The 15,439-nt window shown below is 67.5% G+C and overlaps 1 protein-coding gene across 1 annotated transcript; it reads right to left on the bottom strand.

The window, feature by feature from the left end:
* Positions 1 to 68: 68 nt before the first annotated feature.
* Positions 69 to 15,078, bottom strand: LOC105749676 (proline dehydrogenase 1, mitochondrial). The gene is made up of 8 exons (XM_031949043.1): positions 14,683 to 15,078; positions 8,913 to 9,121; positions 4,440 to 4,474; positions 3,459 to 3,756; positions 2,447 to 2,570; positions 684 to 950; positions 266 to 435; positions 69 to 177 (listed from the first exon to the last, which is right to left on the bottom strand). The coding sequence occupies exons 1-8, from the start codon at positions 14,971 to 14,973 to the stop codon at positions 69 to 71; spliced, it is 1,503 nt and encodes a 500-aa protein (XP_031804903.1). The 5' UTR covers positions 14,974 to 15,078.
* Between the last annotated feature and the right edge of the window lie 361 nt (positions 15,079 to 15,439).

Genomic DNA, 15,439 nt, shown 5'->3' with positions numbered 1-15,439 from the left:
AGCCCCCCGCCCACCCCGTCCTTTCTCCCTGGGGGGCCGGACAGAAGGAAGGCGGGGCCCCGGAGCGCTCACTTTTGAATGGTGAACCTGACCGTGTCCTCGTTGTGGGAGGCAACCATCAGGCTGGCCCGGCCCTGGTGCTTAATCTCCTCCAAGATGTAGTTGAGGCACCTGGGGGGCGGGGGATGGGGATGAGGGGGAGGGGCCTGGGCCCCGCCCCCGGGAAGGACCCCCGGCCCCCTCCCCGGCCCCGCCCCAAACCTGTTAATTTGGCGTTGGTCCTCTCGGGGTTGACCCAAAGGGTCCCTCGTAGCCCACTTCGGCGGCGCGCTCGCGCTCCTGCGCCATGTACGCCCCGCGCACCAGCTTGGCGCCGAAGCACCAGCCTTCGCGGCGGGCCAGCTCCACGTCCAGGGACACGTTGTCGTAGGCGTCCTGGGGGAGGGGCGCCGCTGAGGGAGGCCGGGGACACGGGGGGCGGGGCGGGGCGGAGAGGGGGACGGACAAAGGAGGGGAGGAGGGGAGGAGGGCGCGGGACGGACAAAACAGGACCGAGGGCCCGGCGACCCGTGAAGGAGCGCAGACCCTCCAGGACCCCCAGGCAGCAGGGGAGGGTTGGGGCGAGCTCGGCGGCCCCGCCCGTGCCCCCCTTTCCGGCCCCCCCGTGCCCCGCCCCCCCCCACCTTCAGGTAGCACTGGTACGTGTTGAAGATCACGGGCTCGCGCGTGTTGAACTTGCGCTGCATCTCCAGGGTGAGGCGGCTGATGGCCCCGGCCTGGAGTACTCGCTCGGCGTCCACCATCAGGCGCACGCCCACCTTCGTGGCCCTCTGCGGGGGGAGGGGGCAGCGGGGCTGGGGTCCCTTCCGGCGCACCGGCCCCGCCCCCCACCCCCGGCTCCCGCCTCCCGTCCAGGCGGGTCCTGCCCGCCCCTCCCCCCCCCCGGGGGCCTGCAGGGGGCACATGAGGCTTATTTCTCCCCATCTCCCAGCAGCGCTCCTGTTTACACCTTTCCTTAAACCTCTCCCAAACCTGGCCACCATTCCCACCCCCCTTATCCTCCCAAGTTTCCCTCAGAAAAGAACCAACTAAAGGGTTCCCACCCTCCCCTCCCCCCCTCCCAGTGGGAACTTCCAACCCCTTAACGAAAACTTAAAAACTTGAAAGGGAAAAAACCGCAAACCCCAAAACGCAAACAGAATCTAACCCCCCTCTCTTGCTCTAAACCCCCTCCCCCCCCCGGCAAAATTCCCCTCCCTCCCCAAACATCCCTCTTCATCAAAATCTTCCTCCTCTGTAAAAACAAGAAAAACTCCAACTTAACCTCTAAAAACAAAAGGCAAAACAAAACTTTACCCCAAACCCCTACAAGGAAAAAACTCCCAAAAACAAAACTCCCCATTCCAAACTCCCCTCCGACCCCTTTCAACAAATTCCCCCGGTGGGCCCACCAAAGAGCCCCTCCAGAAAACCAAGGGCCCATCTTAAAAAATCCAAACCTCCTTCGGTCACTAAATAATCCCCCCCACCCCCCACCTCTTTTAAACATCAATTTCCCAATGGGGTTTGTCAAACCACAAACCTCGGTGGAACAACCGGTTTGTCCCCCACCTGCCATCCCCGGGGCCCGTAGGGCAAGGGAATGGTTTAATAAACCCCAACCTCACCCAAACATTAAAAACCCTCCCTCTACACTGGTGATGGAGGAAACCTAGAAACCCAGCCCCCCAAGGAGGGCCCAACCCCCAAGGGATCTCTCAGGGGTAAATCAAGGAACTAGTCTCAAGGTGGGGTGGGGTGGGGAAAGGCTGGGCAACCTCCCAGGACACTCCCTCTCTGGGTCCCAACCTTGCTGACCCTGGCTTGGCCAAAACCTTGGAGCAAGGGAAACCACTGGTCACCCGAGGGAAAACCTGGGAAATCCCTCTAACCCAAAACCCAACAAGGAGGCTCTTTGGGGAAACACCATAAATGATGGGAAGGTAGGGAAAAGGAAAGGGAAAGGGAAAGGGAGGAAACCGGGTCTCCCTCACTTCTATTTGGGCACTAAACACTTAAAACTTAATCCCTCTTCCCAATAAACTTTCAATCCAACAAGGTCCCACAATCCCCAAAGGGAAAGGGGTTTGGCCCTCCTTCCCCCCGGACCAAGGTTCTCCAGGCCAAACCCCTTACTAAAAATAAACCCCTCCCAAATATCCCACTTCCCCGCTCTCCCCAAGGTTGGAAAAAAGGGAAGGGAAAAGCCCAAACCCCTCACCCAAACCCCAACATCTCCCCCTAAACAATCCCCTTATCTCTCCCTTGGTGGCAATACCCAAATTCTCAAACTCTTCTCCAACACACAAACATCATGGGTTCTCTGCCCCCCCTCTCTAACCAAAGGGTCCTCCCCGTTTCCTTTGGAAACTCCCACCTCATGGAAACCAGGGGACCCCCCCCTTACCGCCCAACCCTGGTCGGGGGGCCCCAACCCCGGCTCCGGGTCTTTTCTGGGACATTTTGGGAGGAAAAGGGGCAGGGCCCCACCCAACCGTAAGGGGCTGGCAGCCAGGAACTCCTGGGAAACCCTAGAACAAGAAAGAGAAAGGGGGCTTAGCAAACCTGGGGGTCTAACTTCCCCATCCAACCCCTCCGGTCTTGATTGGCTTCTCTCCCAACCCTCCTCCCCCCATCCTCAACCATCCTCCAAGTTGTCTCCCCCGAGGGAAAAATGCCTGGACTGGGGGGGAATCCCCCCTCCTCCCAGCCAGAAACCCCTGGAACCCTCGCTGGAAAACCCCTCCCCCCCAAATGAGGAAGAGGAGGAATTGGGCCGGCCCCAAACCCCCAGGATTTAACCCCTCCCCAACAGAGGCGCCCCCGCCAGCCCACCATGCCTTGAACAGTAAAAAACCTTTTCCCCTAACCCAAACCACAAAGGGAAGGAAAACCCCTCCCCCCTTTTGGGGAACCAAGTTGGATTTTCAGGGCCTTGGCCCGGTTTCTTGGCCAGCCCTGTCCCTCCAGGCCCTGCCAAAGGGCCCCCAATTGGTGCCAGGGTTGGGCCCGGCGGGGACATTGGGCCCAGGGCCCGCCCTACCTAAAAACCCTCCAAAGGCCTCCCCCCAACCACCCCTGGTCGCACCAACCCCCCCTTGGGTTCCCAGCCCAGGGACCCAAAAGGTCGCCTTCCCCAGGCCCGGCCTTCCCCTCCAAAGGTTCCCGGCCGGCCCTCTCCCCCCCTCCCGGGGCCTCTCCCCCCGGAGGGGCCCTCTCCCCCCCTGGCCCCGGGGCCTCTCCCCCCCTGGCCGGGGTTCTCCCAAACTGGCCCCTTGGGCCGGGTCACTCAGCCAAGTCCCCCTTTGTCCCTGGGCCCGCCCGCCCCCCTCCCCTCACCCGGGAAAATCGGCCGCCAGGCAGCCCGGCCCGCCCGGAACACGGCTGCTCCCCGTTGGGCCGGGCCCCGTGCCCCTCACGACGCTCCCGGGGCCCCCGGGACCAGCCAAGGCCCGCCCAAGGTCCGCACCCCGGCCGCCCGGCCCCCTCGGACCCGGCCCGGTGGCAGCCCGTTCCACGCCAGCCCCGGCCTTTGCCTCCCCGCCCCGTCCCCGCCCGGCCCCTCACCAGAAGCGTCGATGCAGCGGAGGAAGGTCTCCATGTGTTGGTCACACTTGGCCTCGTTGGCGTAGAAGTAGGTCCGGGCGCTGATGACGCCGTCGCGGCGGTCCCCGAAGGCCCGGTGGGCCTGGAACTGCTTCTCCCGCCTGCAGGCGCCTGCACCGGGAGCGGCTCGTCGGCGGGGGCTTCGAGGCCCGGGGGGTGGGGGGGACGGCCGGGGGCCCCTGGGGCTCCCAGAGCCCCGGCCTGGCTGGGGGCGGCGGGGCAGGCCTCGGGACCCCTCCCCTCTGAGATGAGGGCGCCGGGAGAGGACCACTCTCCCTTCCCCTCAGCCGGGTCTCAGACGGAGCCATCGAGGGCCACCTTCCCACCCAGGGGCCAAGGCCTGGCTCCCGCCAGTCCTACACGGGTCAGGAAGGTGCCAGAGACGGGCCCCAGGGGGAACTCCGCGCTGGGGGGCGGGGCCTCCTTGGCTCCAGAAGGGGCCAGAGCCCCCAAGACCGAGCCCTGGAGGGAATGGGGGCGCGGCCTCTGCCTCCGCCCCTCGGGGGCCCCTCGCTCTCTGTCCTCTTTTTCTGGTTTTGTCTCCCTTTCTCTCTTCTCTGTCCCTCCCTCCGCCTCTCTCTTTTCTCTTTTTCTCTTTCTCTTCTATTTGTCTCTCCCTCCCTCCCTTTGTCTCTCCCTCCTCCTGTTTCTCTCTGACCCTGTCTCTTCTCTCCCCATCCTCCCCCGCCGGGCTCTGTCCTGGGCGTCCCGGCACCGCTCCGTTCTACCCCAGGGTCTCATCCCATCCCGGCTCAGACCCGGGTCTCTCCCTCGGGGCCCCGCTTCCCACTGACCTCTGCCATTTTTCTCGGCGTCGGCCGTGCAGGAGCTGCAAGAGACAGAGAAGGTGACTCCCCGGCTCCCCCCTGCCCTTCTCTCTTCTACAGAAGGGCCGGCCGTGGGGGGAGGGCTCTGCCCAGGAGACCCCCCCCTCCCCCCTCCTCCCCCACAGGGGACAGACTCATGTCCTCGGTCCATCAAAGCAGAGCCCCGGGAGGCTACCGGGCCAGTCCAGCCCTCCCATTTTACAGATGGGGACACTGAGGCTCGGCTCGGACTGATCCATGGCCACACGTGGTCAGAGGGCCAGGAGTGGTTTCCATTGCACGGCCTGTTTGAGCCGGGGGACAGCGGCCATCTCCAGGGGGTGTCAGAGAAAGATGGGGTGCAGGGGGAGGCCCCAGGAGGGAGAATCTCGGAACTTCTGCTTTTGCCAGAGCGGTTCTCTGGCTGGGGGCAGGGGGAGAACCTCGGGTTACGCTTTAGGGACCCCTGAGCCCGCTATCACCGGCGGAGAGACCCCCAGGGGGAAGAGGCTCGGCCACCTGAGCATCCCCTGCCCTGAGCCCGAGCTCCCTGCACCCCCCTTCCCCCTCCACCCCCCCAAGCCTTTGTCCAGGCTGAGCAGGGAGTCCCGATTAGGCCTGACTGGGGCTCACTGGGCCCGCCCCCTATCTCGGGACCCCACGGCGATCTGGGAGGGGGACGTCCCGCCGACGGAGCCCCTCCGATCTGAGCACCGGCCCAGACTGATGCCCATCAGGGGCCGGGTCAGGACCCCTCCAAGAGCAGCCAGGGCGCCAGCTCGGCTGCCCCACGTGTGCCGGCTCGGCTGCCAGGCTGCCCAGCTCCCTCTGCCCAGCCCCGGGCACCAGCTCGGCCGCCAGGTTGCCCAGCCCATGGCTAACTTGCTGGGAGGGGGCGTCAGGCCTTCTCCCCCCCCCCCATTGGGCCTTGACTGAGCTCCGCGTGACTGCCCTGGCCCCTAGAACAGAAGCTCCTTGGGAGGCAGGGATGCCCCCCCCCCCCTTGTGATCCGTCCTTGGCCCCCGGCCCGCTCCCCGGGAGGCCCTTCAGAAAACAAGTCTCTGTGGAAGTTCTGTTCAGCTGGAGCTGAGCAGCCCCTTTCCCAGGCCGGGGGGGGGGGTAGGGGAGGGGGGGCAACAGGGGGAGGTCTGGGAAGAGCCCCGGGGCTGGAGGACGGGGCCCTAGAGAGCAGAAGGAGCCCTCAGGGCCCCAACATCATCCTGCAGGGCTGCGGCAGAAGGGGGCAGGCCTCTTTCTCCCCCTCCCCCTTCTCCCCCCAGCAGGTCTCAGGGGCCCCTTCCTGGCAGCCACTCTTCCGGGCTCTCAGGGGCCGCCGGATCCCCTGCCAGGGCCTGGCACCGGCGCCAACTGGGAGGCCTGGGGCCTGCGGGGGGGGCACAGCCTCTGTGGGCCCTTGAAACCCACCCAGCCGGCTCTGGGAGCCCCCCACGGGGGGGCAGGGCTCGGGTAAGCAAGTCCCCCGGGTCAGGATCCTGGGTCCTTCGGGGCTGGGCAGGCCCGAGCCCGCCAGCAAGGCCGAGCCTCCCACGGCCCAGGGGCCCACACAGGCCGGCGGCCCCCAGGCAGGGAGGGAGCTCCCAGGTCAGCGTGGTGAGAGGCCCCTGCCTCCTGGCAGTGACACCCGGCCTTCTGTGGGATTCTTCCTCTCCCCTGCAGGCCAACTTTCTCTCCCCCAAACGTGCTCAGGGGCTTCCCGGGAGCCTTGCCTCTGAACCCTTTGCACACAGTAGGCGCAACTGTTTGCAGAAGCGAAGCCCGAGCAGCGCCTGGCACTGAACCAGTCCTGGTCCCCGCACCGGCTCTCCCTCGCGGAGGGGTCCCTCCCCCAGAGCAGGTTTCAGCCTGGGGCCCCTCTCCTGCCCCCCGGGCCCCTGGAGATCCCCTCCTGCCCCCCGGGGACCCTCCTGCCCCAGCCCCCACTCTCTCTCCAAGCCCAACCCACATCCTGTGGAGCCCGCCCTTCTCCAGGACCACGTCCCGGCCCCTCCCCCCCCACTTGCACAGGCCTGCTCAGGGCCCCAAGGGGCTCCCCGCCCCCAGCAGCCGCCCCTCCCCCTCCTCCCCTCTCTCCGCACCTGCTGACTCACCCCAGGCGCGCCCAGACCTCGCCCGGCCCGCCCCCCCCTCCCCCCGCCGATGGGGCGGCCCCTCCCGGGGGTTTCAGTCCTAGTATCACACAGCAGGCGCTTAATGCGGCTCTCGGCACTTCCCCCGCGAGTCTCACTCCCAGCCCTGGGGGAGGGGGCGCTTCCCCGTCAGGGAGCGCGGGCGGGGCCCCGCGGGGAGGGCCTCGTGAGCAGTCAGGGAAGGACGCGGGGCCGGGCCTCAGTTTCCCCTTCTGCAGAACGGGGTTAAACAGCCCACCCGTGAAAAGGGCGGGCTGGGCTGGGGGTGGGGAGCCTGTAACCAAGCAGGGGCAGCCCGGGCCTTGGCCCTGGGGCGCTGAGTGCGGGCCGGAGCTCCGGCCGGCCCCCCCCCCGGGGCCCGCGCCCCCCCCCCCCAGGTGCCGGCCTTGGGCAATGTCGGCAGCTGCTTTCGAGTTCGGGCCCGCGGGGGGGGCGGGGGGAGAGGGGAGGGGGCAGAGCCCCGCCTCCGGCCTGGCCAATCGCGAGAGGGAGGCCGGGCCCCGCCAGCCAATGGCCCGGATCCCGGTGCCCCGCAGAAGCCCGAGTCAGGCCGTCCCGAGGAGCCGCCCCCCGCGCGGGGGGCAAGGGGGGCGGGGCAGCTCGTGACCAGCGGCCCCCCCCCCACAACGCGCAGCCCCCCCGCAGGCCCGGCCCTGGCAGCGCCCGCTGCCCGGACCCCGCCCCCGCCTCCGGGGCTGCCTGCCGATGCCCGGCCGCGGCTCCTCCCGAAATTCCCGCCTAGAGCCGAGGGGCCCGCGGCGGGGAACCCGGTGCCCCCTGGAACCCGCCCCCTCTGCTAAGAACTCCGGCCCGCGCGGGGGCACAAAGCCCCAGGGGTCACGGGCTGTGCCCGGGCCAAAGGCCGGAGCCTGCCCGGGGGCGCTGCCCCCACCTCCTGGCTCCTCTGATCACCACGGGCACATTCGTTCAACGAGCTCACCCAGCGAACCGCGTGACCCCGGCCCCCCCGGTGCCCAGGCTCTACTCTGCCCCCTCCGTGCCCAGGCTCTGCCCCCCCCTCCCCCGGTGCCCAGGCTCTGCCCCCCGTGCCCAGGCTCTGCCCCCCGTGCCCAGGCTCTGCCCCCCTCCCCCGGTGCCCAGGCTCTGCCCCCCGTGCCCAGGCTCTGCCCCCCGTGCCCAGGCTCTGCCCCCCGTGCCCAGGCTCTGCCCCCCTCCCCCGGTGCCCAGGCTCTGCCCCCCGTGCCCAGGCTCTGCCCCCCTCCCCCGGTGCCCAGGCTCTGCCCCCCGTGCCCAGGCTCCTGGCCCCCTCCCCCGCATGGCCACCTCGGGGTCCCCTAGCCGGTCCCCTTTGGCCCCTCTGCCTCCAAGCCCTCCCGGAGTCTCCCGAAGGAGTCTGAAGCCAGGCTGAGTGTGTGCATCTGGTGACAGCCCCTCCCCCCTCGGAAGTCCTCCCTGTTGGGGGCCCAGTCCCCCCCCCCCAGGGAAGAACAAGCTCTTGTCCCAAAGCCTGGCACACAGTGGGCGCTTAATAAACGCTCATTTCTTTCTCTCTGAAGCCTCTGAGGCCAGGATCACTTCCCAAGCCTCCGAGAAACTGCCGCCCATTTCTAGAAGTGGAGCCGCAGCTGGCACCGGGCCCTGGGTGGCACAGAGCCTGGCACTGCCCCCTGCCCTCCACATGCCCCCGGGCAGGGGCCAAACCCTATGACGTCACTGGTGGTTGCCTTCTTTACAACCGTCAGGGGTCAAGGGAGGGAAGGGATAGAGTGATCAAAGGCTGCTCCCTGGAAGGGGAAGTGAAAAGCATCATGAGGGGAGAGGGAGGAGGGGAGGAGGGGCAGGAAAAGGGGGAGGGAGAAAGGGGGGGAAGGAGGGGGAGGGAGCCCAAGGCCACCCAGGCCAGTTGGGGAGCAGGGCCAGGCTTTTCCTCAGAGCCCTGGGGGTTCTCCCATGTGATGGGGGGCAGGCCCAGTGTGGGCAGGAGCAGGGCAGCCGCACTGTCCCGGGGCCCAGGGAGGGGGGCACCCTCACCCCAGGCCCGGCTCCGAGTCAGGGCGATGGTGGTAATCCCCACCTTTACAAATGGGGACCCTGAGGCCTAATGGGGAGAAGGGGCAGTGGGGAGCCAGGTGTGGGGGCTTCTTGGACATCCTCGCTACCTCCCCCAGGGCCCACTCCCTGGGAACATCCGCCCCCCGGCCCCCACACCCCATGTCCTGGCCCTGGAGATGGAGGGCAGGCACAAGCCCCTGCCCTGTGGGGCCTCAGTTTCCCATTCTGCAAAATGGAGCTGGCCCGGTCAGCCCGAGGTTGGGGGCTAAGGAGGGGTGGGGGGCCAGGCCCGGGTCTTACTCCATCTCCTTCTTCTCGGCCTCCTCTTGGCTGAGATCCTCCTCCACGCTGTAGTCCAGGATGGAGCCCACCCCAAAGGCCTGGTTGTGCTTGATCAGAGGCTTGATGGCCTCCTGGTCCTCGCCGCCCACAAACTGCCCGTAGAAGGTCATCTTCATCAGCCGGTTGAACAGCCGCTGGCCCAGGAGCTTCTGGGAGAGCCCGAGCAGCTGTGGGACACAAAGGCCTTCAGGTCGTGGTTCCGCCGGAAAGGGGCTCCCCATGCTGGAAAGGGGTTCCCCCCACCTGCTGGGGCCTCCAGTCTCTTCCACCTCCTGCTGGGGGGCAGGGTACCCCTCCCTCTCTCCCTCTGGAGGCTCCACAGGGGGTGGGCATGGAAGAGGGGACCCTGCCTGGCTCCTCCCACCTCCCTGAGCTTCTCAGGGGTGTCTTGGAGCCCCAGGACCCCACAGGGGTTTCCTCTGGGAAGGGGGCACGATGGCAGCTCCTGGCGGCCCAGAGAAGAGCTGGCAAGGCCCGAGGTCACTGAAACCAGCCCTGTCAAACCCAGGCCCCCCCCCGAGCCGAGGTGAGGGCCCCCATCTGGGCCCGTCCCCGGGCTAACCCGGGCTGTGCCAGACCCCTCCCCAAGCTAGCCCAGGCTGCGCTGGGCCTGCCCTCAGAGGCTGTGATGGAGCCAACAGAGCAGCCCAGAAGCAGCCTCGAGCCCTGGCCTCCCCTCCCCCATCCCTGGCCACTGTCCCTGGGCTGGTTGAGTCACCCTGCCGAGGCAGGAGCCCACTCTGCGCTAGGTCAGAGACCGAGCCCGCTCAGCCACGTTTGGAGGGCATAGCAGGGGCTGCCCGGAGCCGGCCGTGGCTTGGAAGGCTCATTCAGGCTGGCAGGATTGCGCCAAGGAGCAGACTCCCGAGTCACTGAAGCTGGGGCGGCCCCAGGGGCAGGGAGGGCAGAGGGAGGGGGGGGTCTCCCCCCCCTCCAAGGCACCCTCTGTGTGGCCTGTTCTCGTGTGCACAGAGCACCGTGTGGCTGGCAGCCGGTGAGCGCCACTGCCCAGCATGTGCCCGCAGTCTCCCGTCCCCTCCCACTGGAGGGGCCTGGAACCCCCCCCACTCAGGATCCCCCCATATGGGGGCCCCAGCCCCACCCAAGGCCCCTGGCTCCTCCACCCAGATTCCAAGCCAGCAAGTTCTGCAGGAAAATCCCCAGGAAGGTTTGGGAGAAGCCACACCCAAAGGTTCAGCGGGCACCCGGGCTCCAAGACTCCCAGGGCCCGAGGCTCGGGGGCCGTTCAGCCCAGGGAGCTTTCTGTGGGCCTCCATTCCCCCCCCCCATGCTGCTGGCCCCGGCCCCCCAGACACCTTGGGGGGGGGTCACTGAATGGCTGTTGCCTTGGAAGCAGAGCTTGAAGGGGCCCATGTGTGGCCCTGCATCTGGGGGGAACGGAGGCCGGGGACCTCGCCTGTGTATCATGGTGGCCCCTTTCCAGAAGGAAGGTCAAGCAGGGCCAGAGCCAGGCCTGGGGGCAAAACCTGGCCTCAGGGGGCAACCAGCTGGGTGACCCTGGGCAAGCCGCTTCCCCCTGCCTGCCTCAGTTTCCTGATCTGTAAACGGAAAGGACCGGCTCCTCCCCCTTCGGCAATGCTTCTCCCCCAAACTCCCACCTTCCTTCCTGATGCCACCCTGGATTCCTGACCCTCCCTCCCTCCCTCTTCCCTGCTGACAGCAAAGGGGGTTGTTGTTCTGTTTCCTCAGTGTCTCTGGGACACCCCAACCCTGCCCTTCTGACCCCCCCATCCCTGCAGACCCTCCCCCCCCCCAGCCTGCCTATGCCTGCCATAGAATAGTCAGCAGTCAATCAGACGGCACTTTTATCTCGGAGGCCTGACCCTGTCACAAGCTCCAGGGGCTTTCGGTTATCTGGCCCCGTTTGGCTTTCAAAGCCTTTCCCCTCCTACAGCTGGAGCGAGGTGCGCCAAGGCCGGCGAGCCAGTGTGACCTTCCCTCACCCCCAAGGACCGCGGGCCCCCAGAGAATGGGGGCGGGTCCGCTTTGAAGGCCCGGTGGACAATGGGCGTTTGCTCCTGAGGCAACAGGGAGCCACAGCATTTACTGGGTGAGCAGGGCCAAGGTCTTCGGAGGTCTCTCTCTCCAGCCCTGGGCCAGTGGCTAGTCAGTGTGACCTGCTGGGCAGGCCCAGGTGGCCCGACAGGGGCTAAAACGAGCCCTGCCGCCTCCTCACCAAAAGCCCGAGTCACTGAGAAGGCCGAGATGACCCGGGATCCAGCAGTCGCCCTCTTACCCATGAACCTGAGAGGGAGAAAGGCCTGCGGCCAGAGTGCCGGCTCCTTTGCTGCCCCCAGGGCGCGCAGAGAGGCGCGAAGGTGTGGCCCGCAGACCCATCTAACACTAGCTGCTTTATGGGAGCATCTGCTCGAACATTCCCACCTTGAGCAGGACACTGACCTAGGCCAGCCCTTCCCCCACTTTTCCTGGGAAGAAACCCCAGGCCTCTGGGGGGCAGGGACTCTGGCTCCCCCCTCCCCCACCTTCACCCGCTGGCTTCCTTTTCACTCCCACTGGGCCTTGGGTTTGCCGGCTGTCCCGGATAGGTCGGCCCCCGTTGGCCACGCTTTACCCCGGCTCCATCCGGCCGGACGCCTACACTGCCCTTGGGCCTCACCGGCTCCCGGGCCTCGGTTTCCCCGGGTGGATGGAGTTTGTTACTCTGCTCATTGCCGGATCATTCCTAGCAATGGCGGCGCCGAGAGCCCAGTTTCCCATGCTCAGGAGCTTGTCCTGCCGGCCCGAAGCTCCTCTGGCAAACTGCCATGTCCCCCTCTCCCACCGCGCAGGGAAGGGGTTCGGCGCGTGTTCCTCTCAAAGTGGAGCCCAGTGTTCTGGGAGGCTAAAAGGCGCGGGAAGCTCCCCTTCCCCTCGCTGAGGTGCGGGGAAGCTCCCCTCCCTCTCAGACGGGCGCGGGGAAGCTCCCCTCCCTCTCAGACGGGCGCGGGGAAGCTCCCCTCCCTCTCAGACGGGTGCGGGGAAGCTCCCCTCCCTCTCAGACGGGCGCGGGGAAGCTCCCCTCCCTCTCAGACCCAATGGGGAGGCTCCCCTCCCTCTCTGAAAGCGGTTAGCGCGGGCTGCAGTTACACAGCGGGGCGGGGGGAGAGCAGAGCTGACCATGAGCTCCGGCCTCCCGGCCTCCCGGCCTCCCGGCCCCGGCCGCCCCTCCCTCCAGGCGTCCACGCTGGGCTCGCCGAGGTCCCACCACGGAGCCGACGCCCTGGGCGGGCAGGCTCCAACCGGCCGGAGGGGACCTTGGTCACCACGGGGCCCGACCTGGCCCGAGAACCCCCGGCTTTAGGCGGGGCTCCCAAGCCTGCTCGGCCGCCGGCGCGGAGGGAGCAGCTGCCCCCCGGGGGGGGTCTCTGGGAGGCCGCGCTCCACCTTGGCAGAGGAGCGCAAGGTCCGTTCGGAGCCTTCTTTGCTTGTGCTCATCACGTGGGCGGGAGCCAGGCTTTGCAGGGACAAATTCTGCCCTGAATCACCCTCTGGGGCCGAGGAAGGGACCTCGGAGCTTCCTGCCCGGGGGGGGGGGGGGCCGCTCTGCCCCCAGTCCTGCAGGGAGGAGGGCCCCAAAGCAAGGCCTGGGGAAGGGCCGGCGGGCTCCGGGTCTGCTTCGGCCTCGGCCTGGGGGAGACACCGAGAACCGGGCTCGTTTTCAGAGGCACGTGGCCAGGCCGGGGCCCCGCGGGGCCCGGATCATGGCGGGAGGGAGGGGGAGCTCATCTCGGGAAAGGGCGGGTGGGGGCGCGGCGACCTGCCCGGGGGAGAAAAGGTCGTCTGCGATCAAACCCCCCGCCCAGGAGAGGGCTCGCGGAGGGGAAGCGCTCTGACGGGAGGACCGTGGGCGCGGACGCGGGCTGCCCACGGCCCGGGGAGCGGGGCTCCGTCCCTCCGCCGGGGGCGCGGACTCTGCCCTGGAGCCCGGGGACCAAGGATCGCTTCTCTGGCCGGGGGCCCAAGGAGGCCGTCTGGTCTGCATTTAAAGGGGCCCCCAGATGTCTCCTGACGCGGAGCTCATGCTGCCGCCGTTTTGCAAACTCCCAAGTGACCCACTTTCCCCTCAAAGAAAGCCTCCTGGGGGCTCAGTCTGAAGAGCCCCGTCCTTCCTTCCCTCCTTGCCATGGGGCAGCAGAGAGCCGGGGTCCCCCGTACGGAGGAAGCTGGGGTTCGGGGGTACACAGGGAGCCCCTGCCCTCAGGGCCCAAGGCCACGGACTGGCCCGTCTCCCCTTCTCCGCCTTCCCAGATAGAAGAGCGAGTGGTCCGAGTAAGCACTAAGAGCCCCGGAGCCGGAGCTGAGGGGGCCGACTGCAGCCTCCTCCGGTGTTCTGTGACACCCCGAGCCAAGAGGAGGACTGGGCGCTTATTAAGCACCTTCTGTGTCCCAGGGCACCGGGCCGAGCTCCTTACAAATATGATCTCATTTAAGCCCAGGCGCCCGTTTTCTCCCCCTTTCCCGGATGACAAGACTGAGGCAAGCAGAGGAGGCAGGAAGGCTGAGGCCGGATTCGATCGGAGCCCCGCTGCCTTTGGGGAGGGGAGACGGCCTCCCTTCTCACAGCTGCCCCTGGGGACTTTCAGGGAGAACACGCATGGCCCATTTACTCTCAGGCTGCTCTCCCGTCTCCCGGGGGGGATCCGGCCCGGAGGAAGTGAAGGGGGAGGGAGGACGACGCTGGGAAGGGGGCAATGGGGCCTCCGGAGCCCCCTCCCCGCGCTCAGGGAGCAGCTGTTTTCTGTTAACGTTGGATGAGGAGCCAGGCCCTGCTGCGCACAGAGCCTCCGAGCCAGGGAGGAGATGGGGGAGAAGGCTTTTCTCTGGCCTCGGTGGGTACCAGGAGGTCATAGGACCAGGACAACCACGTACCAACGAGGGAAGAAACTAAAGGTCGCCTGTCCCAATCCCCATTTTACAGAGGGGGAAACTGAGGCACAGAGGGATCGAGCATCTGGCACAGAAAAAGTGGCCGATCCGGGCTCGGACCCAGCCCTCGCGCGCTGTAGCAAAGCCCCTCCCAGGGCGCCAGAGGAGGGAAGAAACGGAGGCAACATCTCCAGCCTGGGAGCCAGGGTAGCTGAAGCCCTTCTCCGGGTCTGCTGCCGCCCCCCTGGCTCAAGATCCGCCTCCTTCCCCTGCCTGACACGGAGCCATCGGCCTCCTGGGGGGGGCGCTGGGAGGGGGGAAGCTTTGTTGATTTCCGCCCACAAGCGTGACTATTGTGTCATACTGCGCATAAAGCCCCTACGATGTGCCTACTATGATGTCACAACGCATAAAGCACCTACTACGTTCACCCTTCCATCTGGCTGAGCAGCGGGGCCCCCACCTTCCACAACCTGGACGTCCCTGCCCCCACTCGCTTCGGAGCTGTCGGCCCCAGCGACACCTCCTGCCCCCACGTCACACTCTCCGTGGCCGAGGCTGAAGCTCTCGTCCTCCCCGTCCCTCCTCTCCCCCCTCCCCCCCTCCATCCTGACCCCCTCCCATCCGCACGCGCAGGCGCACACGGGGGAGGGGGGGCGAAGAAGAGCTTCTCTCCTGAGGATTCAGCGCAGAGCCTGGCACCCAGTGGGCACTTGCTAACCGCCCCGCCCCACGCGGTCTCTCTTGGGCCAGCCCCGCTCCGCCCCGCCCTCTGACGTCACGCGGAAGGCGGCCCCCCTGTGCGCATGCGCGTTGTCCTCGGCGGACGACGCGGACGCACCTCTTCGTGTTTCTCCACCAGCTGGTCCACGGCGCACATTCGCAGCACGAGCCAGCTGCGGAGCAGCTCCCCGTTGGTGCGGCTGCGGTACGCCGCCTCCGTGTTGCCGAAGTCCACGGGGGGCACAGGTGCGCGCCGGGGTGTCCCGGAGCTGGGCTGGGAGCCGGGGCCCTCGCGGGGCTCGGCGGGCGGCTCGCACCGAGCCGCGGCCGCCACCGAGGAGACCGAGGCCGGAGCGCGCCGAGGGGCGGCCTTGCGTAGAAGCGCGGGTAGGAGAGACCTCAAAGCCATGGCGCAAGGCGTAGCTGGGGAGCCGGCCGGGCCGCCCGGCCTTTAAGTAGCCGCAGGCCCCACCCCCGGGCACGAGGCCCCACCCCCGGGCACGAGGCCCCACCCCCGGAGGAGATCAGCCAATGAGCTACGCTGGGGGTGTGTTGGAGGGGGAGCCCCGCCCAGCTTCGCAGTGAGGCTCCGCCCCTGGATGAGATGAGCCTGTGAGCTGTGCTGGGGGAGGAGAAACCCCGCCTTTTCCCAGAGCGAGGCCCCAGCCTCCGCTCGGGATCAGCCTATGAGCCGCGTGGGGAGGCGGAAGCTCCGCCTCCGAGGGAGAGGCTCGGCTCTAGTCCTCCTAAGCCGTTTGGCCATTCCGCGCCCCTGTCCCCCGCGCCACTGCCCCGGCTTCTTAGCCCTCCCCTCAGGCCTTGGGCTCCGGGCAGCAGTCGTGGACCCCAGCCCCCGCCCCGCCCCCCTGCTCCAG

The sequence above is a fragment of the Sarcophilus harrisii genome, chromosome 1, assembly GCF_902635505.1.
Source record: "Sarcophilus harrisii chromosome 1, mSarHar1.11, whole genome shotgun sequence".
NCBI lineage: Eukaryota > Metazoa > Chordata > Mammalia > Dasyuromorphia > Dasyuridae > Sarcophilus > Sarcophilus harrisii.
The sequence above is the reverse complement of the archived record's forward strand: the minus strand, read 5'-3'. Positions and strand labels throughout refer to the sequence as shown.

What these genes read in the sequence shown, in the direction of transcription:
- LOC105749676 (XM_031949043.1), bottom strand. Translation starts at nt 14,973, where the DNA reads ATGGCTTTGAGGTCTCTCCTACCCGCGCTTCTACGCAAGGCCGCCCCT. An exon ending in GCCGAGAAGAAGGAGATGGA is followed by an intron (nt 4,475 to 8,912) that starts GTAAGACCCGGG and finishes TGTCTCTTGCAG; the next exon opens with CTCCTGCACGGCCGACGCCG. An exon ending in CGTACCAGTGCTACCTGAAG is followed by an intron (nt 436 to 683) that starts GTGGGGGGGGGC and finishes CCCCTCCCCCAG; the next exon opens with GACGCCTACGACAACGTGTC.